The sequence below is a fragment of the Chanos chanos genome, chromosome 8 (genome assembly GCF_902362185.1).
Source record: "Chanos chanos chromosome 8, fChaCha1.1, whole genome shotgun sequence".
NCBI lineage: Eukaryota > Metazoa > Chordata > Actinopteri > Gonorynchiformes > Chanidae > Chanos > Chanos chanos.
The window spans coordinates 9,223,062-9,248,448 of record NC_044502.1 but is presented as its reverse complement, the minus strand read 5'-3'; the positions used below and the strand labels follow the sequence as shown (position 1 = coordinate 9,248,448).

At 40.5% G+C, this 25,387-nt stretch overlaps 2 protein-coding genes across 2 annotated transcripts; both read right to left on the bottom strand.

The window, feature by feature from the left end:
• Window positions 1-7,957: 7,957 nt before the first annotated feature.
• On the bottom strand, window positions 7,958-19,101 carry tmprss6 (transmembrane serine protease 6). Its single transcript, XM_030782559.1, has 18 exons — window positions 18,872-19,101; window positions 18,457-18,586; window positions 17,538-17,680; window positions 16,861-16,928; window positions 16,567-16,754; window positions 16,359-16,400; window positions 15,874-16,078; window positions 15,524-15,660; window positions 14,488-14,600; window positions 14,206-14,315; window positions 11,859-12,001; window positions 11,595-11,693; window positions 11,096-11,209; window positions 10,800-10,916; window positions 10,258-10,426; window positions 9,780-10,051; window positions 9,212-9,348; window positions 7,958-8,856 (listed from the first exon to the last, which is right to left on the bottom strand). Exons 1-18 carry the CDS (start codon window positions 18,944-18,946, stop codon window positions 8,695-8,697), a joined length of 2,424 nt encoding a protein of 807 aa, XP_030638419.1. The 5' UTR covers window positions 18,947-19,101; the 3' UTR covers window positions 7,958-8,694.
• Window positions 19,102-20,337: 1,236 nt separating this feature from the next.
• On the bottom strand, window positions 20,338-21,622 carry LOC115819259 (uncharacterized). Its single transcript, XM_030782823.1, has 3 exons — window positions 21,618-21,622; window positions 21,362-21,446; window positions 20,338-21,030 (listed from the first exon to the last, which is right to left on the bottom strand). The coding sequence occupies exons 1-3, from the start codon at window positions 21,620-21,622 to the stop codon at window positions 20,338-20,340; spliced, it is 783 nt and encodes a 260-aa protein (XP_030638683.1).
• Window positions 21,623-25,387: the final 3,765 nt, after the last annotated feature.

Below are 25,387 nucleotides of genomic sequence, written 5' to 3'. Positions count from 1 at the left end.
CCTTCAGACACCTGCTTTTGAGAATGTAGCCTGCAGATGACGTTTATATAACTGATACATTTCTGTTCTCCCTCCAGACGGGAGTGGAGTCATTAACCCACTTTTAGTTTCTTTCAGAGCAACCCAATAACTCCTCCTGCCAGAGTATGTGTTTGGGTGTGTGTGTGTGTCTGTGTGTGTGTGTGTGTGTGTGTGTGAGTGAGTGTGTGTGTCTGTGCATGTGTGCTTGCGTGTGTGTATGTGTGCGCCTGTGAGTGTGTGTGTCTGTGTGTGTGTGCGTGCGAGTGAGTGAGTGTGTGTGTGTGTGTGTCTGTGCGTGTGTATTTGTGTGTGTATGTGTGTGTGTTATGCACCTCGGGTAACAGCCCACATACTCTTCCTGTCTCTCAGTTTCAAGCTTCTCTCTTCTTTTTATCTCTCCAGCGTATTTTCTGCTACCCACTTGTTCCCTCTTTTACTTTACTTCTCCCTTCTCTCCTCCCTTCATCCTTTCATTCTGTTATCATATGCTTAATGCATGGAGTTTCCTGTCAAATACCCCCACCCCCCATCCCCCCACCCCCTCCTCTGCTATTCCCGCCTCATCCTCTCTCAATCTACACTGTTCTCTTGGGACAATACAGAGTGCTGGAAAAACACACATTGAGACTCTCAGCTGTTTAACAAATCATTCCAGACAAAGAATGAACCTAATCCACAGGGGGCTGAGAGAAAGTGAGAGAGAGAGAAAGGGAAAGAGAGAGAGAGAGAGAGAGAGACAGAGAGATAGAGAGAGAGAAAGAGAGAGAGAGAGAGAGAGTTCAAAGCATTAGAGATTATTTTAGCATCTATGCAGTGCCATTGAGCATAACCAATGAATGTTTTTCAAAGATGTTGTCCTAGAAGTAGTTACTACAAAGGCAGAGGAATAAGCATCTATTTCTATTCTAAATCCTATTAAATAAATGATGAAATTGCAGCTGTGCCAGTTTTAAGAGGGATACCATTGGTTGAAACTGCACTCTGAGTTGGAGTAAGCCAGGCAATGTGGAATAATAATAGTCTAGTCTGTGTGATTTCTATTCAAGGTTCAGCAAGGACAGAGCAAGTTTCCCCTTACCGCTCTACAGGAAGCCCGTTTGAAAAAGTAGAACTTGGTCTTATGAACTTTCTGTGTTCATGGAAAGCAGGACAGTGGCACTTAATGCTGTTCGTTCCGTGTCTGGTTAACTCCTCTCTCTCTCTCTCTCCCTCTCTCTCTCTCTCTCTCTCTCTCTCTCTCTCTTTCTTTCTCTGTGCATGTGTGTGTGTGTGTGTGTGTGTGTATGTGTGTTCCTAAGGAGGCCTTGGTTTCCTTTCTCCTTCTCTCTCTTTCACTGCATTGTAAAATGAGACACCAGCAAAAAGTAAAGTTTTATTTTATTGTTAGTAGTTCCACATAGCACCAGTCTGCTTTTCTCTTTTCTCTTTTCTCTTTTCTCTTTTCTCGGCCTAAAAACCTCCTTTTCAGCCTATTTATTCAATGGATAGCACTTTAATTTTGAGAAGGAGAAAGCAGAAAAACAGCGACAGAGAGAGAGAGAGAGAGAGAGCGAGAGAGAGAGAGAGAGAGAGAGCGAGAGAGAGATCCTATGTCCAGTATCTGTACTTTTCTCCTCAAGCTGTTTTAATGAAGTTCACCATACCCCCCCCCCCCCCCCCCCCCCCGCTAACTAGGGTCTGTTTCTACACTGCACTTTTGATCCAGGACAAGCCCAGTTTAAACTGAAACCAGACGAAAAGGAAGAATAGAAACAGAACACAAGGGTGTTCCTCATAACATTGTATCACTGTCTATATTGAAGCCATCTGAGCACTTATTTCTGTGCATGAACCAGTGGAAAATCATGCGTGAGACCGTATATATAGTCTGTTCCTCAACTACAGGAAGTGCTCAACACATGTGCTTAATGAATGATTTATGGAAATAAAAACTAAAGACAATGTGTTGTGTTCATTTATATTACTGAGATTAATTACGTTACAGTCCAGAATTATGAGATACATTGTGTGTTGAGGTGCAACCAAAAAAAAAAAAAAAATGTCTTATGTGGTGCACTCTTTGTGAAATACACTAAACGTGTTGTAAAATACAGTACACGCATTGGGGAGCCATTCGTGCCAGATTATAATTTTTATGTGGTTGTTCGCTCAAACATGTTTCATTAATCCAATGAATTCATATATTATTATAACGTAAAAGTTATACCAAAAACATTTTGCCCTCACTGGCTTTGTTCCTGAGAGTGCATCAAGGGTACACAACCTAAAGTGTGTTTGGGGTATGTTGTACTTTAATGCGTCTTGTACATGGTAGTTTTGATGTTTAATCTCATGTGGCTGATTGACTCGCTGTCTTGTGGAGGGACAGCGAGGTGGTTGATTTAGAATTGAACCGGCTGACCATTGTCTCATGTGGTCCAAGCGGAGTCGCCCTATTCGTTTTACAACATTTATTTCTCATCAACCTTCAAGAGGTGTTCAACACATTTTCACTCAGAGACATTACATTTCAAATCCATTTGTAAAAGACGATGGTAGAGCCATGACCATGGGACATTGAGTGTGTGTTTACACTGCAATACTTTCAATCAGACAGATACATCAGCTTAGAACTTGCTCCTTTTTCCCATTACCAGAGGTAGCGCAAGAACGTGAGGGAAATTCAGACCTGGACCGGTTTTGTCGTGTGTGGACGCAGGTCTGAGATGCCTAAGGAGCTCCAGATTCCAGCTGTGGGAAGACAATGAGGCACAAAAAAGGGTGAATTCAGTAAAGACCACAAGCAGTCCAAGAAACACTTACAGAGAGAACATTTTAAATAATCACACTCTGAAAAACAAACCCTTTCCCAGGGAAAGTCTTCTTTATTTTCATGTTTAAGTTTGACTTAGTGTGAAGGTTATGAAGTTATTTATGACTCAGCAGTAATCACTGTGATTTAGATGAAACGGCGCGTTTCAGCTCACAGTGGAATGCTCACTTTTCGCTGTTACTCTTTTCACTGTCGACCACTGTAGGTTGAAACCGTGCGGGGACCCAGAAGGGAGTAGACTCCCTAGACGGGCTAGGTTTTACGGGGCTCCAGCCGCACAAAAGGGAAGAGGAGTGAAGGAGTAAATCACAGTTTCTATGTTTTTCCACAAATTACAATCAAAACAAAGCCCACTGCAATCACAAAGACCGAGCAATTATCCTCACACAGTCAACATGAGAGAAAAAAAAAACAAAAAAACAAACTTTGTCTGACTCATACACTTGGCAGGGTCTGTGCATACAAGCAAACTAGTCAATATATGGAAGAGAAATCACAGTAGACTTGAGCTACAGTAGAATATTCTAGATCCTAGGATGGCAGAACATTATTTTGTGTGGAGGTCCTACAAATGGATCATTCTGAGAACCATGTAAACTAGAAATGGCCATAAATGTACTCCTATATTTTATCCATATTTAACACTTATAACTTTGAGGCTATAGTAATGTGGCTGTATTCTATGACACTATAATAAAGGGTTTTGTGTGTGTGTGTGTGTGTGTGTGTGTGTGTGTGTGTGTGTGTGTGTGTGTGTGTGTGTGTGTGTGTTGGGGGGGGTGTCAGAGTGAGTGGGATGAGGTCAGAGTGGGATGACTGGGAGAAATCTGAGATCTGGGACTGGTGGCCAGCCAATAGGTGGAGAAAGGAGAATGGTGACTTAAACTGTCTGTGTGAGAACATGAAGTGAAATTTGAAGGAACTCTGGCCATACCCCTCTTGTCTGGTTGTTTGTTTTGTTCTTATTCGTTCTGTTGTGCCTTATCATGGCAGAAGCGCTTTGATATCATGGTCACTCACATATGTGCTGTATTACAGATAAGTTGCTTAGGTGTTGGGTGGCCGCTGAGATTGATGCTCACAGGCCAACGCTGGGGTCTTTAGGTCGACAGAGCGAACGTACGTCGTGTAAGAGACCGTCACAGTTCACTTTGTTGTAATTACACTGACGGTCGAACGGTGCATTCTGGGGGTCCAGATGAGCAGCGAGCCTAAAAGGTGTATGAGAGTGATGATTTGCATGATGAATGAATGTGTGAATAGACGTGAAAAAGTACAGGGTCAGGAGGTGATTGTGGTGTGTTTTGTAACTTTTCTGGGAAAGAAACTGTAGTATTGTGACTCCCCTTATTACAAAATACGTATGTGTCGTGTAAGAGTTGGTTATAATTCACTTTGTAATCAAACTGACTAATGTGCACTTTTATTATAAAACATGCATCCAGGACAGTGAAAAAAAAATGAAAGAATATTTCCATGAAAGAAAATGACATTTTCATTGAAATGTCAACCTTTAAAAAGTCGAATTTTGAATTATTTCTAACAAACAATACCAGAAATGCTTGCATTAGCCACATGTTGCTATGTTACATCATCAAACAATAGCAGCAAGAACTGAAACCTTGCATTTCAAAGGATCCTCCAGTGGAAACTAGCCACTAGGGGGCAGTGCAGATGACTCTCAAATGATTTTTTTTTTTGGTATATAGGGGTCTAAGCAGCAAAGCTGGTGGCAACCTATTGTGTTTGTTCTGATTATTTTTCTGCCCTGAAAAGTGTTTGCACAGCAAAAATTGTATATGTTAGAGCAACCAAACTTGGCAGCTAGGTTCCTATGGTCATCCACTACTCAGGTTAAAAAAAAATCTAGCCACATGATGGCGCTATATATAAATAACATGTTTTATTCAGAATTTGGTGTAGATCCATCGATAGATAGGTTTACCCTACTGTAGGAAAGAAATGGTCCTAATTTCTAAACCAACTGACTAATGAACTTCAAATATTTTGCTGCCACTTTACAATAAGACTACCTTTATAAAGGGCTTATGAATGGTTTATAATTACTTTATTAATTAGGTTGTGAACACTTTATAAATCAATAATAAGCTGTTATAACACGTTAGATAAAAAGGGCAACGATGACCCGTTGCCTGCCAAATAGTGAGCCCACATTTATCTGTACTGTTAAGCCTCCAATTTCACTGGTTACTTAGGTTACTTTGTCTTCTCCATCAGCCAGAATTTATACCTGTCACATCATCAGATATTTGTTAATAAGTTACTAGCATTTAACCACCATCAGCATATCTTAATGGTTAAAATGTTTCATCTGGCATATCATATTTAACATCAAATTTCCAGATTCATACACTAAGGCTTTGGCAATATTGTTTACCTTGACATTTTCAGCACGCTGTCAGCAGCTGTCCTCATTATTATCACAGGTGTTGATGAGACGTGTGCTATCAGGTTGTTATGGACACTGGATATTAATGTGGTGTATTGTGATGCGCACTGGGGAGTGTGATGTGTTTTGGGGAGTAGATGGGTGGAGTATGCCTTGGGGAGATGAACTGTTGCATAGCCCCAGTTCATTATTGTTCAGTTTATGTTTCCTGTTGCGTCTAGTCAACATGTATGTGTATTGCTCATCATGTAGTCTTTGCGTTGTGTTGTTAATTCTTGTGATAGTTTAATGTTATCTGTGTACCGTAAATGTAATTTACTACGTGCATGACGTACTTCCCTCCTACCGTGTCAGCAAGTTAAGTGTCTTACTTCCTGGTCTGTGCTGTTGCAAAATAAAAGGCATGTTGCCAGAAGGGCAAAGGTCATCAAAGGTCACCAGTGTCATCACTTCAGAGAAAACCCAGCAGCTCATTAATAAATAGTGATGTGTTTTGCACTTTACAATAAGGTTCCCTTTTCGCAGTTATAAATGTTAGTAACTCATTAGGAAATGGTGATGTGTTTTATACTTTACAGTAAGGCTCCCTGTTGGCAGTTATTAATATTTGTAACTCAAAAATAAGTGGTCATAAAAATGAGATGAACTGACAGTTTAACATGCTGACTGATACAGGGACAAGGTAAAGTAAACTTAGCAACTAAATGGCTGCCAATTGTTTAATTTGTTTAATAGATATTGTGGGGAATAGCAAGTAAAACACTTGCTTTTTGACACTTTATGTCCTTCAAGACACATATGAGTTGTATGAGAACTGATGTCTATAGGACATTAGACTTAAGGTGATCAAGTTTTGTGTAAATCCATGACTGCGTGACACTATGACGCTCCTAAACCAATTCCAGAATAAAGTTTGAATTTTCTGTACTGCATGTTGATCAAAGGTCCTGATACAGTCTTTAAGGACTCAGAAACAAGCCATCGCCCATTCAATTTTCAGCTGATCTGCTTGGACCCCATATTTGCCGCTTGCAGATATATTTGCTTTTGATTTTGTTTGTTTGTTTGGGGTTTTTTTTGTGCTAGGCATCACAGTAAGTGAGGAGTAGGAATGACTGAGATCATAGTCCTTACTGGATTTGATAAACATTGCCCTTCAAAAATGATGAAGATTTCCAGTTTTTATGTATTGTTCAACACGTTCTCCTCAAATTGAATGCTCACTCTGTTTTGTTTCTAATACAGAATGCTTTTATACTTTTAAAATTGGCACCATAAAACTGACACAACGTTGAATTCCGAACAACATAGCAAAAGCATTCAACACTCATCTAAGCAAAATGATGGCACCCCATACTACCCTCTATGATACTGTAATTAAAGTTTACCACAAAATTACATTTTACGGTTATGTATCCTTTTCATAAAGTCAGATAATGTTTCTGTGTGTGTGTGTGTGTGTGTGCGCGTGCGTGCGTGTGTGTGTGTGTGTATGTGTGTTTATACATTCCTACTACAATTTTTCTTGTTACACGGTTCAGATCAGTACAGATCAAAGAGCAATATTTTTTCTAGCCAGTGGAAGAAAACTTGTTAAAATATTTATTTAGCCCATTTGCGCCTTTGAATGCCAGATGTGTCTAAGGTCATTCCTGGCACTCTCAGAGTATTTGTAACTCAGATTTGGTCTCGGTAAAGTAATGAGCTTTGGCAGGCATAATTTAACACAGGTGCTGAGTGTACTCCACCTGTGGGATGGACAAATGGCAACGTAGACCCTGATCACTGGGAGTTCACACAGCTGGTTATCCAGTCTTAAACACTTCGCTGTCTTTAGAGCCTTCAGTCAAATATCTTTGAGGACAGAACTCTTGTTATTGTAAGTGTTGTTATTACACAGGGAATTACCCTCAGCTGTCAAGCACAAATGTGACGCATAGTGACATATTACATCAGATGACTGTGGACTTTTTGGGGTGTAACTTGATGTAGTCATTCTATTCACATGAGCTCAAATGAACTCACTCTCTGCAGTGTGGATCTCTGCAGAATAGATCCAAATGAGTTTATGTGAATACAGTATTAATATCATTACAAAATATGAACAAGATTTGTGTACTCCGACCTTCAATAATGCAGTACTTGTTATGAAAAATAAAGGGTGTGCAGGACTCTCATCTGTGTAAAAGGGAAATAGTTCATCCCACTAGGTGGCAGTGCTGAGCTCACCACTCATTAGCTCTTAAAAGTCGTGCTCTTTGTAAGAAGGCAGTACTCACCACCACAAGATGGCAGTGTATCGCAGCTGAGATATAGGGCTCCAGTGGCGTGTTTGTTCACCAGCGTCAGAAAGTCTGTTTTAACTGATGAACTTTACTCTCAGTGGGTCAGTGACTTTTTACATGAAAAACTGTCCTTAGGCGCATTGCACAGGCAAGAGACCTAGGATAACTACGAACTATAAAAGTCCCACTGACTGTGAAATTTGAATTTTGTGAATAATTAAAAACTGAAAAAAAAAATAGAGCTGTAGGAAAGCCTTCGTGAACTGATGTTTATCTCGTTATAGAACCACAAAACCCACCAGCGTCATCAGTTTCTTTTCAGAACTGAATCAACTAGGGCAAGCTTACGCTAGTGCTTCACAGAAAACAGGACAACCTCATAGTAAAACCCCCAGATGGTCTTTATTTCATCATTCTGAAAAAAAAAAAAAAAAAAAACGTAGAAGGTGCGATAACAACCCCTTGATCCATTCCGTTCCCAGCGTTGGCCGGTCGCATAAAACATTCTTACATTACCTTTTTTTAAAGGGATAACTGACCGCTTTAGACCGCTCGAAACATTTGCTAAACTGCACGCGTGTGCTTTTGAGTGAAAGCCCAGAGGGGTGGTATTTGAGACAAATGAGGGATGTGAGGAGTTTCATTGTGTATTAAATCTCTCTTTAAAGTGAGTAACACTGGTTTCTGCTCAGTTCCACAAGTTTCGCTTTTTATTCCTTCACAAAGCAGAAGCATGTGAGTATCACCTTATTTCAGGATCTCTGTCCACTGACAGCTGACAGGTGAATGAGCAGACAGGTACACTCACTTGTGTGTGTTTGTGTGTGTGTGTGTGTGTGTGTTAGTATCTGTTAACAGAGTGTTAATAAAGTCTTTCGATAGTATATGCATCTTGTATACAACCGTGATTTGGCTCTGATCATCATCTAACCAGAGAGTAAATAATCGAGAGCATTCCCGTGTTCATGAATGTTCAAGCCAAACAGCCACAGTAATTGCCTGAAGCAGCGCAGCAAAACCAGCATAGGTTCACAACACCTGTTGCTGAATGGCTTTTTTTTTTTTTACCATATCCTTGCTTGAATACAGGCCTATGGTCGCAACCAGGAGCAGGGGTATGCACAGTGTTTGAGGGGTGACTGTAATAAGAGATAAGAGACGTCTCCTCAGGTGGAGGTGAGTTCTTTGATCCAGTCTGTCAGTTTGGTGATGCGCGTGTAAACGCCATAGTAGTCAGGTCTTCCACAGCCTCTGCCCCAGCTAACCACTCCAGCTAAAAACCAGCGTCCGGCTGTCTCCTGGCAAACCAGAGGCCCCCCCGAATCTCCCTAGAGTGCAACAACAGACAGTTCAAACAAAGGGTGGACAGATCAGGGGTTGAGAGAATATACACTGAGTAATGCAGTTTCTCAATATTTTTGGACAGAACAAGTATCAATATATGGTATCAATTTTAAACTGCGCAAATAGAAGCATATAAGGTACTACAAGTATACCTCTTTTTTTTTTAACTAAACATTTTTTCAGTAATGTGGTAAATATAAATCAAGTGATATATATTCCCACTCTGATTTTGAGCATTTCATCGCTTAAGTTGTGACACTTTCGTTCTTGTAATTTTACTTCAGCTTTGAGGATTTTTTTTTTTTCTTTTTTTTTTTCTGTCTTTTAAATGGTACTCACTTGACAAGCATCCTTCTTTCCACTACGGTAGCCAGCGCAAAGCATTCTGGGAGTGATCATGTAACCGTAAGAACGGACACAAGCATCCTCACTCACAAGTCGCACATCTACCTTTTGCAAGATATCACTCACAGTTCCTTAGAAAAGGGAAGAAAGACAAATTTGTGTTTCAATATTTGATTACACTGCAGACTGAAAATGGAAATTTCTGCTTCACAACCAGCACAAAGAATAGCTCGCACATCAGAAGAGATAGCATGTCGAGAAGTTCCCCTTTAACAGTTCCTTTTCAAAGCATACCTTAGTTACATCGCTTCACCACAAAACATCTAAGAAGATTTTAGTGTAGTTGAGGTCAAAAAGGATGCTGTTAACCGGCAGTCATACGCAAAAACAACAAAAGAAACAGTTCCTCATATGATGTCCTGCTGCTGGGTTAATCCACAGGACGCTTTTGAAACTACACAGAGACTGTTCCTTGCAGATCTGTTAAATGACAGCACTGTTTTATATCTGTATTATTTTTGTTATTTTTTATTTCTTTTTTTTAACAGAGAGTTTTCCTCACCTCCCTCCTCCAGTGCCCCCCAGCCTGTGACCCAGCAGAGTAGCCCAGGTTCAAACTGGTGGACAGGGGAGGGGAGGCAGGCAGGCTGGGCCAGAGTTCCGGGCGAGACAGGCCGCTGCAGCTTGAGCAGAGCCAGGTCGTAGTCGTGGGTCTCGTAATCGTAGTACTGGTGCAAGTGGATCTGAGCCACCCTCACGGCCTCCTCCGTTTGACTGGTCCTGCTCAGGTACAACTTCCCCAAATACACCGTCCACACTGAGGGAGAGTACAGCCTGAGAGAGGGAGAAAGTATGACAGTTGGAGCAGCATAAAAGTTTGATAAAGGAGGACCAAATGACAAAAGTGGGCATAATGTGACGGAAGGAATGAACTTATTGCATATGTTTTTTTAAATCAAAAGGGGATAAAAAATGGTGCTTGCACAAAATTTGTTCAAAATTGGTAAAAAATGTACCATTTGCCACATTTGCCATCTTACCGTTCATCATAAAAACAGTGGGCTGCTGAAACCACCCACTGGGAGGAGATTAGAGCCCCACCGCAGATGTGCCGCCTACTGACTTGAAGACTGACTTGCCAAGGCCACTCCCCCTCTGTGGCATTTTCCCCGCCCACAACACGACTGGAAAACTGCCTTAGGCCACAGTCTGATGAAAAATCATAAGGAGATCTGAGCCCTCTGTGTACCTGTGTATTTTGAGTAATATCTTTAACTACTACTGGCATCTGTTTGTTGGAGCATATGTGTAATTTCTCCAAAGCTTGTGTGTCTGTAAAATAAAACATTTAGCAAAGCATTTGACTAGTGGTCACTGTTTTTTTGGTTCGGGTAGTTTGGCACTGTGCCATGTATACCTGTGTGGGTGCATGACAGTTTCCCTCTGCTGCACTGGCTTCCTATCAGTCAGTTTCATGACCACAAATGATACTATCTTTTTCCACTGTTTCTGAGAATATATTTTCCATATAGAAACACGCAAATTAAAGGTACTTTTTTGGTTCAAATATAAATCCTCTCACCACAGTGTTTTTCATCGGAGGCATCAAGACAGTCAGTGACCAAGTCACACTCAGGGTTTGGTTTCTTCAGACATGATCTATCAGCGCACATGTAGGTCATATCAGTGCATGGTATACCTGCACATGCGAGTAGACACACACACACACACACACACACACACAGGCACGCACACACACACATGCATGCACAGAGACAAACAGGTTGGATATATGTTATACATTAACACATGAGGAGAGAAACACTGCTTGTTTGTCAATGTGTAGGTATAATTTTGAATGTTTTTTTGACAACAAACCCAGTGTGCAGTTTGCTTCATCCATTCCATCGGGGCAGTCTAGATGCTGGTCACACACTTTGTAGTAGTCAATACACCGGCTGTCCTCTGGACACTGGTACTGAGCTATACACACTTAAGAAACACACACACACACAAACACACACAAATACAGACATAGATAGGTCAATACACAGAGAGAGAAAGAGACAGCGAGAGAGAGAGAGAGAGAGACAAAGGGAGGGAAGGAGGGAGGGAGGGAGGGAGAGTGAGAAAGATTAATATACAAATTATATCAGATTAACTTTGTATAGCTCTAATATAATAAGATGTAAGAAATATCCAAATGTCCTTTTTTTTCTTAAATGCATAATGTTGGAATCTGAGATGCAAGTAAATGCCACGTTGAAACATTTTGTGGCTCTGAATGGATGTAAATTCCAATTGAATATTAAAGAAGACCTGCATATTGACTCAGGGCTGAAAATTAATCATAGCTGAGATAAACTGTTTTGCTTACCACAGTTCCTCTCATCCAAACCATTGGCACAATCCCTGATACCATCGCAAGCTGGGACACAAAGTCCATTCAGACTACAGAGGAACTGTCCAGGACATGCTGAATTACACACACACACACACACACACACACACACACACACACACACACACAATGAATAGATCTCAGAATACCATAATGACACAGGCAGTAAAAAAACCCCACAGAGAAATCACTTGTGAAGACCCAAAGAGTGAGTGTATAGTTCCTGGAAAATGAACTAACGTTCTGATTGGTTGAATAAGCTGTAGTGGACCTGCAGCCCCGGTCCAGTGAGAGACACTTCAGACGTCATAGTGACGGAGGTGGAAGAGGAGCGAAGGTAAAGTCTCTCAGCATACGGCTGAAGACCACGTGTCCCGCACAGTCTGATCAAAGACAAGAGACATGGAAATTAGATCATAACACAGAATGAAGGAGAAACAAATGTGTTCCAATGATTCTATCCAAATACAGAAGCTGTTTTACCCTCCTCTGCTTTCAACGATTTTAACTCACTAAAAACGTCAGAAACAGGTGAAAAGCCCATCACCCCATAACCAAGCACCCTCCCCCCCTCCACCCCACCCCTCTGAGAAAAAAAAATGTGTTTAAACAGCAAGTCTTTGATATATCACTTTCATCTCATCAGTCCATTCCTCTCAGACTTGTAAATTACACACAGTGGCCAACAGTGCGTGCATGAACGCGCTAAGATCATTCTTTGAAGGTCCTAATTTTTCGGTGAACAGTGAACGTGAACGTATTCTTTTGCAACTAAAGAATGTGAACTTGAGCGTTGTTTAGGTTCGTGCGAGATTTGGAATCCTCGGGTGCTATGAAGCTCATCACTTGCACACATTGTGTGCTGTAAACAACAAGAGCTAGCTTAACCTTTTTTTTCTTTTTTTCTTTTTTTTTTTTTTTTTGCAAAATGGCCAGTGCAAATGGCGATTCAGACAACACTGCTAGCGGTACTACTGATGCCAGTTCATATGATTATTTGAAGGAGTTTTACGAGCTAGTCAGTACAGATTCTGATGGGAAAAGTCACACATTTTTATGCAAATTGTGCCTGCCAGGTCTGAGAAAATAAATTCAAATGTCAAACACGCTGTCATCAAATTTTTAAGTTCCTGCAAGAAGGTGGGCAGGATATGTGTAATTAGTCGTTTCCTTTGGTTGAAGAGTATTACGCATGGTTTTTGGTAGGTGAGTTGTGAGCACTGAGTACATTGATGCACATATGCATCCACATGAAAATTTACTTTGTGTTTGGAACTTTTTTACTTTATTTGCTTTTGCACTTCCACAAGTAAAATACATAACTTTTGAATCTTCAAGCATACACAACATAACCAGTGGGAAGTGGTAATGATTGGAGGCTGGGGATGGATGGGTAGGAGGAGGTTCTACTGAAAAACTCAGAGCAGCTCATTTAAAAAAAAAAATGGAAGAAAGGAACTGGGACTGTAACCTTGTTCAAAATTCCAAATTGTGAACTATGAATGTGAACTTGTTCGTTTTAATCTGTGCGAACTGAACTTAAGAGCTAGCTCTTGTGAAGTGCGAACCTGCACAGCACTGGCGGTCAAGTTAGCAGGCAGACAAACATCAGAGGACCAACTTAGTGTCCCGCTGAACATAAAAGGAAAAAAAAAAACGACTGACTTTCAGCATTGTGTCATTTCTCGTGGCGGATGGGCTACTTCCTGCACCTTAAAAGTGGAGGCCCTTCTGGCCTTCACAGGAATGATAGCATCTGTGGTTTCTTGACAACTGAGCAACAAACCTAAAACGTACGGCCAGCAGCGGGTCAGAAGGAGACGGGTAAAGACCCCAGCAAACATTTGGGCCACAAAGACAAAGACAGCACGGCAGTAACTGTCTACAGCAACGTCTTAGAAGCCAAAACTCGCTAGTCCTTCTAGTCCTGGTAACAGATGTACAAAACAGTTTTAGAAGCGGGAGACTGCACTGGACACTCTATCACCAACACAGGATGCTTGCAGAGAGACGAAAAAAAGTCCCCTGAACTGATGAGCTCAGGTTCCTGTTGCAACAGTCTGACAGCAGAGTCAAGATTTGGCATATGCAACATGAGAGCCTATGGAGTCATCCTACACGGGGGCGGTGGCAGGGCGGATGATCGAATGACACATCATATTTACACATTTTTTTTTTCTGACCAGATGTTTCCCTTCACTGCAACACTTTACTCATGGATACTCCTAGCAGGATATTGCACCATGTCGGAAAGGACAAATGACCCTCAGAATGGTTCCAGGTACATGTAAGACTGAATTTGGTTCGTGATTCCGTTCCGTTAGCATGGACTAGCATTCCGGTGCTATGTTTCTGACTCTTAGAAAAGACCACGCTTGGTTAACTCAAGCTGTTTTGGAGAAAAAGACGGTTTCAATCCAGCACTAGATGGGTGTACCTGATAAACTGGCCACTGACGACAGATCCAGACAGGATTTTAAAATTAGCAGATGCTAACCATGACTTTTGCCATTGTAAACTGGGTAAAACTGGGCATGTGTGTATGTGTTGTGTGTGTGTGTGTGTGTGTGTCGGTGGACCGGCTTACCTACGGTTCTGAACGACCCACAGACCTTGTGTGCAGGCCTGGTCATAGTTGGCACGACTCAGTTCATAACCCTCAAAGAGCAACATCAGTCCATAGTCCACCGATGGAAGCTTCAGACACACACAAATATGCAAAAAAAACCTCTCACTTCTCTGGCCCTTTTTTTTTCAGAAACCAAGACAGTAATACATTACTCTGGTCAAACATTACATTAGACTACGTTTCTGCAATGGTTACCAAATGGCGGGAGTTGCCCATGTATTAAGACGGAAGAAAGCTTACAGTGAAATGCCATGAACAGTTTGTGTCTGGGGGATAGTAGCTCGGGTAAAATGGCGTGCGTAGGCTGCCCTGCACTCCATCCTCTGGCCTCAGGTCAATTGTGAAAGAACAAACTGAAAAGAAGTCAGAATCCTTCATAGTTTTCCATATTCAAAACTGAAACTGACTAAATAACAATTGCATTTACTGTGTGAACCAATAAAACAAACTAATGTCCATTTTCACACTCGCATTGTGCACGCACGCACACACGAACGCACGCGCACGCACACGCACACACACACACAGTTTTAACCATCATTTATGTATTCATGAATAAAAATAAATTCACATTTCAATGTAAATTCAAAGCATTTCAGGCAAAAACCCCTTTAGTTTTCATTCAAAATCCAGTCTTTGCCTCAATTTCTTTTAGTGACCTAACCTCTTAAGATTTTTTAAGACCACACTGCCCTCTGACACTCATTAACCGAAGACACGGAGGTCAACAAGGAGTGTAAATTTCTCTGAGGAGAGCATATGCGTAATGGAAAATATACAGTCCCCACAGGGAGGGGTCTAGCATTGAGCAGTGAAGCTGAAAAAAGAGACTCATAGTGGTTATATGAGCCCTAACCATATTATGACATGTACGGCTTTTTGTCACTGTCTCTTATCACAGCAGTTTAAATGTTTACATTTGCATACCAATCTCATAGAGACACCAAAAGGGAGAGATAAGAAACACTCTCTAACTTCGTAGGAACTTAACCTAATGTTCAAACAAAATCACCAAACCATCATTCTGCTACAAACAAATGAAGGATGTCCTCAGTTTGAACCATAGAATACTGATTGATCATAACAGCGTGTAGCTCTGAGAACAGTTTTATTTGTTGTAGTGGCCATCAAACGCAATTAAAATGATCTACTTTATCCAATGCTATGGTGGTACAGAGAGAGTTCAGTGTGGCCAGTGAATACTGGGAGAGCACAGCAGTAACTGAACAGTGGAATGAGGGTTTGAAGGTAAAGGAAACTGAGGCCTGAAACTCACCTTCAAAAGGCCACGCCCTTGCAGACAGGGAGAAAGGGTGTTTATAGTTATATAACCCCTGCTTCCAGATTACAGAGATCCATTCTCCTGATGACAGCAAACTCACCACCTGTTCATGCCTGCTACATCCATACAAACTAATTACAGAGTATGAAAGCAAGAGTGAGAGAGAGAGAGAGAGAGAGAGAGGGAGGGAGGGAGAGAGAAAGAGAGAGAGAGAGCGAGAGAGATAGACAATGAGCAAACAATACATGGTTAAGCAAGGTGGACCAAGATCTGTGGCAAGGCAAAATGGGTTGACTGTGAATTGATACAGTAACTGTCATACATAGAGCCAAGCAGAGACTCACGAGGTGATGAGATGTGAATCTCTCGGTGTGAGTGCATCATACACTGCCAGCCGGTCCCTGCACTCAGGCAACAACCACTCCACTCTAAGCTCCAGCTGAAACCCCTCAGGGGCCTTTAGATGCCACAGGCAGGAGGGCTGCTGTGTGTTTGGGCCCCTGAGGACTACGAACTCATTGGAAACCACCTCCTGGTACCTGTAACAATCTTCCAAAGGGACAGGCAAAAGCTTTTGCAAGAAATGTCACAGTGACAATCACAACACAAAGCTACTCCACATTAAATATAAGAATGAGATGATGGATCTATCAGAAATGACAAAGATACACTCTTTGTGTGAATGAGAAACTTCTGACCTACTGATTTTTGTCAGTATAGCTCATTATAAAACTTTCACATTTAATGTTTCACAGTCATTAAAAATGTTGGGGACATAAAAAAATTCTTTAAATGAAAAAGAATTGTAAACCAAAATAACCAGTCATACCAAATGAGGCTTTCAAAAGATCTATGACCTTAGGGTCGGTTTCTGGGAAAAAAAAAAAAAAATACAAAGAACACAAAATATAAAGGCGTACAACAAAACAACAAAGAAAATATAACGATCCAAGAAAGAGGAGGTTAAACAAAATGCCATAAAATTCTATAAAGTACTTATATATGTATTATATTATGACATTGAAAAAGCACCTCACCTATTAGCGTAAAGGAAGGTAAGTGTAAGAGATAGTCCTCACAGACAGTCGAGTTTTCTGCTCCTCTGACCTTGTACATGTGGAGTCCCTTATGAATGCTATCATTAACCTGCCTCAGGCTGACCTTCTCAACATGGCTGGCCGGTACGGACAAGAGCAACCAAAAGTGTGCAACAATACTACCATCCCTACAAAAGAGAGAGCGGAGAACTTTACTTCACTCCATGCTTTCACGCGCTGGAGAGCAGAATAGTTATTTTTGGACTGAAGGGAGAGTAGAAGATGTGTTATTACCCAAAAGCGAACACAGTGGTAGAGTTAAAGTAGCGGGAAATGTCTGTGGAAGTTACTAACTTTTTCACCTGGGAGAGAGAAGCACAGAGAAAACACTTAGGATTTACTCATTAGAACAGAATAGAATAGAATAGAATAGAATAGAATAGAATAGAATAGAATAGAACATAACAGAATAGAATAGAATAGAATAGAATAGAATAGAATAGAATAGAATATATCTTTATTGTCCACCAGGGTGGAAATTTGTCTTCGGCTCACCAAACATAAGAACGATAACATAAAAACAGACAAGCACTTAGTAAAACAAACATGTTTACTCATGTTTACTCATACTCATTAAAATATGTTTTAATTGTTTGTATTCAGAAATCATTAATCATTACTATGATGTAAACTTCACCAATGACGTAGCATGCTTTTCTCCTCACTGGATCTGAGAAGTACACTCTGTTTGAATCCTAACAGTCTAAGATAATTCTAATCCTTCAGCTCCGTGTAAAACAGAACCCTCACAGAGCCAGTCTGCGCAAAAATGCAAAACTATTAATATATTTTCGAAATGACACCCACGTAATACAGCAAAGGCAACAGTAAAGGCAGTGGGTGAGTGCGACGGTGAGTGCGTTAAGAATGTTAGGAGTGCTGAAGGCGATACTGCATGACGCTCCTCTCACCATATTCTGTACAGCTTTGGCCTCTGTTTTGAAAGCTTTGCTTGTATGGGAGGACAGCCCTTTGGAGAAGTTCCTGTTGAGGATGGTAATACTGCCTGTGTACTGCAGCTGAACCCGGGGCTCCAACACCCACACCTGATACTCTTAAGGCAGGGATGGTGAGAAAAAGAACACAGGTTTTATCAACGGTCCTCTGTGAAATTTCGTTGCGTGGACTTGGAAAATGGAGGGGAAAAAAAGTAAGCAGAACTGTGAGAGAAAGAAAAACAGACAGAGAGGAGCAGGCTTGAACATTAACAGTGGCATAGGAGAAATATAGTGACGTCTCATATAAAACGAGGTAAAGAGGTGAATTTTAAAAAAGGGTTTTTTAAAACCAAAGACTAGCACTTTGGTCTGTTACAAAACATTCGATGAGAATAGTAATGGGATGTATCAAGCTCTCAGTCGGTGCATATGAATATGAGTTTCTCTCAGAGTCGGTTTGTTTTTGTGTTTGTGTGGTTGCAGTCCCACAGGAGTAACAGAAGTGTGGCATTAGGAACCACACTCAAAGTGAACACGAGTATGAATGTAATGACCCCACTCATGGCTTCTAGACTGTCATTTTTACTCTTCTGAAGAGCTACATCTCTTACCAATACTATCTGACACAGGCTAAGCCTGCTGTAGAAAGAGACAACAACGCATCGTATCTGAGACGTGAGTTAAATGTTCAGCAAACCTAATGCATGAAATCTCCCAAGAATACTCAGAATTTCTCTTTCAGACAATGCCAGAGACATTATTAGAACTGATAATATTTAAAAAAAAAAAAAAAAAAAGGAAACTATCAGTAAATGTAATTAATTAGCACACATTCACACTTTTCAAACAACAGAAAAACTTTTTTTTATATAGCAGATACACTGTCTCTCACCAAGAAAATACCAGAGCACGACTGCAATGCCTGCAAGGATGACGATGATGATGATCAGGATGAAGACAAGGATCCATTTTGGGACAAGTCTCAATTTAGATCTGGACACTGAGGCCTCATTTTTCATCACCTTGAAACACAGTGCCACACCAGATCTATCATTATTCTACTGTGAAAATTACGCCGTTAAAACAAGCTGACCTCACTGAGAGTTACAGATTAAGTAACTTTGCCTGCAAGAAGTTAGAAGATATTTTGCTTTTGATGACAGCAACACGACCAATTACAGCCTTACAGTCAAGCTCAAAAGAGGTTTTCATCTTCTCATTTCAAATGAAATGGTTGTAGGCTATGTTGTGATGGCAAGACAGTGTAGTAAATAGTAGAAAATTTAAGTAAACCTTTAATTACATACGTGATTCCCGTCGGCTGCATGTTCACTTCCCACGTTGTTGGAATTTGCGGTAACTCGGCCATTATTAAGTTCCATCCTTTTGTCGCTCCCGCTATCTTAGACGACACAGCTCCATTTAAAAGCGAAAATACATTTGTTCATCTAAGTTCCATTCAACACTGACAGTCTTACAGTCAAAATCTTCATTTTACATGTCCAAACATGTCTGGAATGACCGCTAACTTGGAGACGCATCCAGATGTCCGTTTTATTTGACAATCCAAAGGGCGCAGTAAATCGATATTTCCGTCCCAAAAACTGGATGTTGGTTTGATAACATTTCTTTTTAGTTATACCTCCAACTCTGTGGGCCTATATTAAATTACCGCCATTATATGAACCCCCCCTGTATGTATCATATGTGTTGGCTTAAATTTATTCACATGAAATAACAAGCCCATGTTTGGCGAACACCTTCCGACGCCTAGCAACAGCTCTCTCACTGGGCTCTCCTCTACCTATGTCTCCTAGAACAGCACCTAGACCCAAGAGGCTTTGACAAAAACCATCAGATCTTGTTTAGGTTAGGATTCATGTATTTAAAGTGTCTGAAGAAACAAAAAAAATGTAAATTCCGTTTTCTTGATTGACCCTGTTACATCACACAATTTCTTGATCCTCATCTGTATCACATGTTCTCCGTCGCCTCGTGGCTAATTAAAGGGTCCCCCCCCCCCCCCCCCCCCCACACACACACACACACACACACACACACAATCACAAAGGAGACATTATATCATTGTAGGAAAACATTTGTATTTTTGCCAATCTAATAGACATCCAAGCTGCTGTCAGTGTTGATGTGCAGACACGCACCAGAAGAAAAAAAGTCCTGCGTTACATAGTAACATACAGAGCGTGAGAGACAGTATACTGACTATGATTGGAGAGAATCATTAAATGACAAGCCTTACAATCATGTCTGTAACACCAAACACTATAAAACGCACAATGACGTATAATTATAATTCTTTTAAAACAATATTTAAGGATTTTGTTTATCCTTACACCTTATATAAGAAACAAAGGTAAACAGAGACAGTCTACACAAGTAAATGAATAAGAACTGTGCATTGTAGTTTATGGGGGAGGGAGGGGGGCTTTTCTAATGGGAGGAATGCAGGGGCTGACGTTTTACCTTTCTTTGTTGCGGTACCATGATATTATGCTTATCGGCATTAACACAAACGTGTAAACTACTGCTTAATAATAACATTTTCTCTGGGTTTGGCACTGTTATTAGAAAGACAGCCACAATAAGTTTTAATAATAATTTTACAGAAGTGGATTTTATACACTGAGCTTATTTATTACTTCTATTATTAATAATAGTATATTTAAGTATTCTATTTTCCTCCATTGTATTAAGTGCTAATCATTCTGTCACACAGGAGCCATAAAATGAGCGTTAATGGAGAAGCAAGAAACTAGCCAGTAGATTCTACCTCTTTCAGTGGCCTGTAATCATCAGTAGAGGTGTCTAGCATTCCAGAAGTGACACCCTCCAGTGGTTTCCCTTCTAAGTTTCCTAGAAATTCAGGAAATCTGAAGGGAACACCACACAAGCCAAGCAGAGGAGGCCAAATGCTTGAGCACGGAACCGTGGCGTTCGATGGCACGTTATCTGTTTCCAGAGGACTAGAGGGGCTTTGAAGAGACTCGTCATCCAAATCAGAGACTTCATGACTATCTTGATCCTCACTTCCACCGGCGAATCCTGAATCTAGGCTTCGCGTTTTGCGATGCAACTTGTCCATCTCTTCAGAAGAGGATGTCACTTGAAGGCGATCACAGTCATCTCTGTCAATACTATTTCCACCAGCGTCGGCCATTTCACAGTTCCCATCGCTCTCGATTCTGACAGGTCGATAAGGGGAGACCGGAGAGCAGGGCTCCAATTCTTCACAGGGAGAAACTGAAGTTTGCGAGAGAAGATGGTCGGAGTTGGAAAATTTGGGGGAATGTGGGCTACTGTCATCTTGCGGTTGCTGGCTGCCGCTAACGAAAACTTTCAATAAGACACTGGAAGAGTTCTGGAGCTTTTGTACTTTGACCTGGGATATGTCTTCAGCCTCGCTTGGTGTAAGAACTTCAATGACTGTAGAGGGCCCAAGCCAGGACTGGGTAAACATGAAAACAATGGTACAGTCTTTAATAATTGAAAAAAAAAATATATATATATTTAATGAAAAAATATAGAACAGTTATTTTGAAAAACAATGCTTCTTTGCTGTGGTGCTGCAAGAGGACAAACTAATGAACTAGTGACTAGACTCTAAGAGAAATATCTAAATAAAATATCACATTTAAGAGTAACTTTTCTCCTCCTTTTATTAATTACAGCATGAAAATATGTTTGTGTGAAATTGCTCTAAGTACTCCTCTTCAAAATCATTAGTTTCATTCAGTGTTCAGATGTTTTAGATAAAACTGTGACCACCCTGAACATACCTTAAAATTGCCCTTGTGATAGGAGTAAAGCTCATCAAAGTACTTGGATGGATCTGGTATGTATGAATGCTTGAGTTTTTGGACCCTGAAAGGTGAGCAACACAAAAGCACATTAATGGGAAGCTGTAGCTCTGTATTGCATTTCTGTAATATGAACATGTTTGGAAAATGCTTCACTATGTAATACAATCATTTTTTCTGCATATCTGTGCTGAGAATTCAGGAATTTTCTGTAGTCATGTGCTAAAGAGAGTACATCATTTGGACTTCCCTAATCTTTTATGATTTGGGGAAATCATTCTTGTGGGAGTTTAAAATAAATTCTGGTAAGGCCTTTATGTAGGCAAATTCCAACTGGCAATTCCACCATTTACTGCAATGGACTAGCAATCTGTCCAGGGCATTTCCCTGCCTTTTGCCCAGTGAGCGCTTGGATAGGCTACAGCACCCCCCTCCACCCTAATTAGGATAAGGGGCTATGAAAATGAATAAATAAATCAATTCCGCCATTTCAAGCTGAGTGGATTCCATCTGACATCAACAACCTCGAAATAAAACAATTACGTAAATTCTCATTGTCTATAAAAACACAAGCTAAATGCAAAGCTTACTCAACATCATGACAATTGGCTTAGTTCTCAGTCTGCTTAATAAAATTAAAACAGCCACAAACACATGCGCCAGATTACACAAAGAAGCATCAGAGATTTGGTATTTGAATAATATTGTACATTTTGAAGCCCTTTCTTACCAGCCACATTTGAAGAGGATAAGAAACACCATAATTACAATAGCTAGTCCAGGTAGAGTTGTACACAGGCCCAGTATCAAATCTGTCAGAAAATGGAAAACAGGTTTAACCTCCTGTCCAGATATGTCATGTCTCCAAGACACTGTTTTAAGCCATATTCCTTAAATGTTTTTAAAACCCCTTTTGTTCACAGATTCACATACTGCATACTTACTGAGTTAAACTTTATCATTGATTGGATTAGCCTACTATCAGATACATACTCACATTGTACTTGGGTATACCCTTTACAGTGTAGCTTTTTTTTTCTATGCCTACCTGGAAATGTAGATGTTCTGCCCACAGTGGAGGTCCAGTTGGTGATGGGACTCCAGTCACTCCAGAGACAGTTATCAAACTGAGAGCACTTGATCCTCACCCTGGCAAAATACTGAGCTCCAAGAACTAATTTTTCTTGGTTCAGTTCAACCCTTGTCATTTCGTCACAAACGTCAATGCTCTTTACATCCTAAAACAAACCAAAGAGAGATGGAGGGTTCATTTTGAGGCTTGTATGTGTGAAACAATTAGTGGCACCAAAATTTCACATAAATGGTTTACAGATCTCTGATATGAAGTCCCGTGGATTTAGATTTTTGCTTTTCCATAACAGAAACATTCTACCATTTTGTTTTTCTTCTCTTACTTTCTCACTTGTTCTACCTACACCTTCCTCCCTCCCACCTTTCCTCTGTTGGTCTATCCGTCTGTGGGGTTTTTTTGTTTTTTTTGTTTTTTTTTTTGCACTTCACCGAGAGGTAGAGCCTCCCTCACTCACCTCCCAGCGTTGGTCCGCCTGCCTGTACTGCAGCTGAAAGTCGTACTTAACGATGAACGGAGAGTGAGGAGACCCCGGGTCCCATGAGATATTAGCTTGGGCCACCTCTAGCCTTGAAGGGGGATGCATTTTTACTGCAAGACACATTTTTAGATGGATTTATTTATCTCTGTATTTTTTTAAATAATACTTTTGATGAACTTGTAGTGCTCACTGAGAACCTATAAACACTTAAACATAATTCACATTTTATTGTGTCAGTCTTCCAAGCCTTTTCAGTAAGCACTTCCCTGACTCTTATCCACTCATCATGTTGCACATCTTAGGTTTTTTTTCAGTGGCATGTTTGACATTTTTGCCAAACTGTAATACTCCCCAGTTTAAATTTGTTCGTATTTGATCATTCACAAAACACCTCAAGGTCATGTACTCCCAGCAGAATTATAGGACAGCAATCTATGTCATTTACAAGCTGGGCTGTGCCTTTGAGAACACCAGTAAAACATTAGTGTTTCACTTCTTAACAACTCCAGTATCTTTCTTATGTCTTCTGTTAGCTTTGACTGAGTAACCTGAATCTGAATGTCCATTGTAATTTCAGAATTTTTTGGAAAGCTCAGCAGGTTTTCCTTCACATTCTTTTATTATAATATTTCAATCTACTCATTTTGCCTCTTACTCTGAGACATTCCAGGTCACTGTTAATTAGAATCCTCCCCACAGCACTAATCCAACTTCCCAATGCTAATGCTAAACCCTGGACACTTGGATACTGAAAAAGCCTACAGCCTTTCTCATCCTTGACTGCCCTGTCACTGAGGACTGTTTGACCATACTAACATTAAACTGTGTAGCAAGTTCTTGTGAACTGTGAAATACATGTATAGTAGAAAGATTATCTCTAGGTTAGAATTTTCGAAACGTCACTTCCAAGTGACAAAGCATCAAAAGGATTGAAAAGGGATGTAGGAATTAAAAAGGGAACCTTCTCTGTAAGGTAAAGTAGGGACAGAGTAATGAAGAGAAAATGGGTATTGGTTTCTGTTTACTGGAAAAACTTACTATGTTCAACCGGTTTAAATTGACTGAGTTGGACAACAGGCTGGTTATCATTTCCACATTTCACCTCAAAATTGAACTCTGTAAGCTGACCAATCTGAAAAACAACAAAAAGAACATGATGTCTGATAGAGACACACACAAACACGTACATTGCGGAATGATATTGTGTAACTCACCGATACTGTATCGAAACCAACGGAACATTTTTGTAAAGTGGGATTGGAATCATCGAAGGTCTTCAGCTCACATTGTGCAGTGGCTCTTCTGCGGTGGCAAACATGTTCAAGTGTAGGGACAACATGTTCAATTTGGTTAGAAATCGATTCTCATGAAAGATGTCACTGCTGTTACTCCATGTTTAATTGAACAACAAATCTGAACGGCTCATTTACAACTGTAATGTACGTTCCACATACATTTTGTTAGGTGTGCCCCAGCTACCACGCCAGCCCCCCCCCCCCCCCGCTGTTCTACTTGAACCTACATTTTTCTGTCCACAGAAGCACCGTAAAGTGTGCACATTTTGTGGGTTCCAAATATTCTGTTCCACACACATGTGACATTATGGACAAAGTCACTGACACACTGTAGATCTAAATGAAATCAGAAAAAAAAAAAATGTTGTCATGTCACAATGAAAATGTCTTACAGCATTTATGATTTCAGTGGCATCTGTATTTTGGTGGCAGAAAGACAGTGCTTACTTTGACTAGCATGACAAAACTGGATGAGTGCGACGAAATAACCCACATTCAAAAGCGTAAAGGCCTTCATGGCATCCGCTACATTCTACGCTTTGTGAAGACTGTGCCCCAAACTGGGTTTTCTAAACCCTGGAGACAGAGAAAGAGAGAATTTTGTCGACGTTTGTTTTTCATCTAATCAAACTATTGTCCGTAACCGATGGCTCTCTTTTTTTTTTTTATGCACCTAAGTGAAGACAAAGACATAAAGACATATTCTTCTATCAACAGACATATTTTTCTTCCTTAAATTTGTTGTATTCTTGTTACCTCTCCCTTAAAAGCAAAAGCAAAAACTTCCAGCTTTTTGGTTTTTTTTTTTTTTGGTGGTAAGGCCCAAAGTTGGATATAGTGTTTCTTTCATTAACCACATAAAGAACTGTCTTTATATCCACAGACGCGAAAGATACAGATCAAAAAGGTGAAAGTCACATATGTGGGACCCAGCCCACTTCCAACCATCTCTGCAACTCTGAGAATCTTTCGAAAGCAGACAAAAACTCAGTACTCTGAAGAAAATAGTGGAAAAAAAATAATAATAATTTGCTAAGGATTAGTCACTGAAAATTGATAGATTTTTCATCCGACGATGGTCGTGTCCCAGCGAATAAGTTAACACGTTCAAAGAATATGAAACAAACGTCGAATAATGA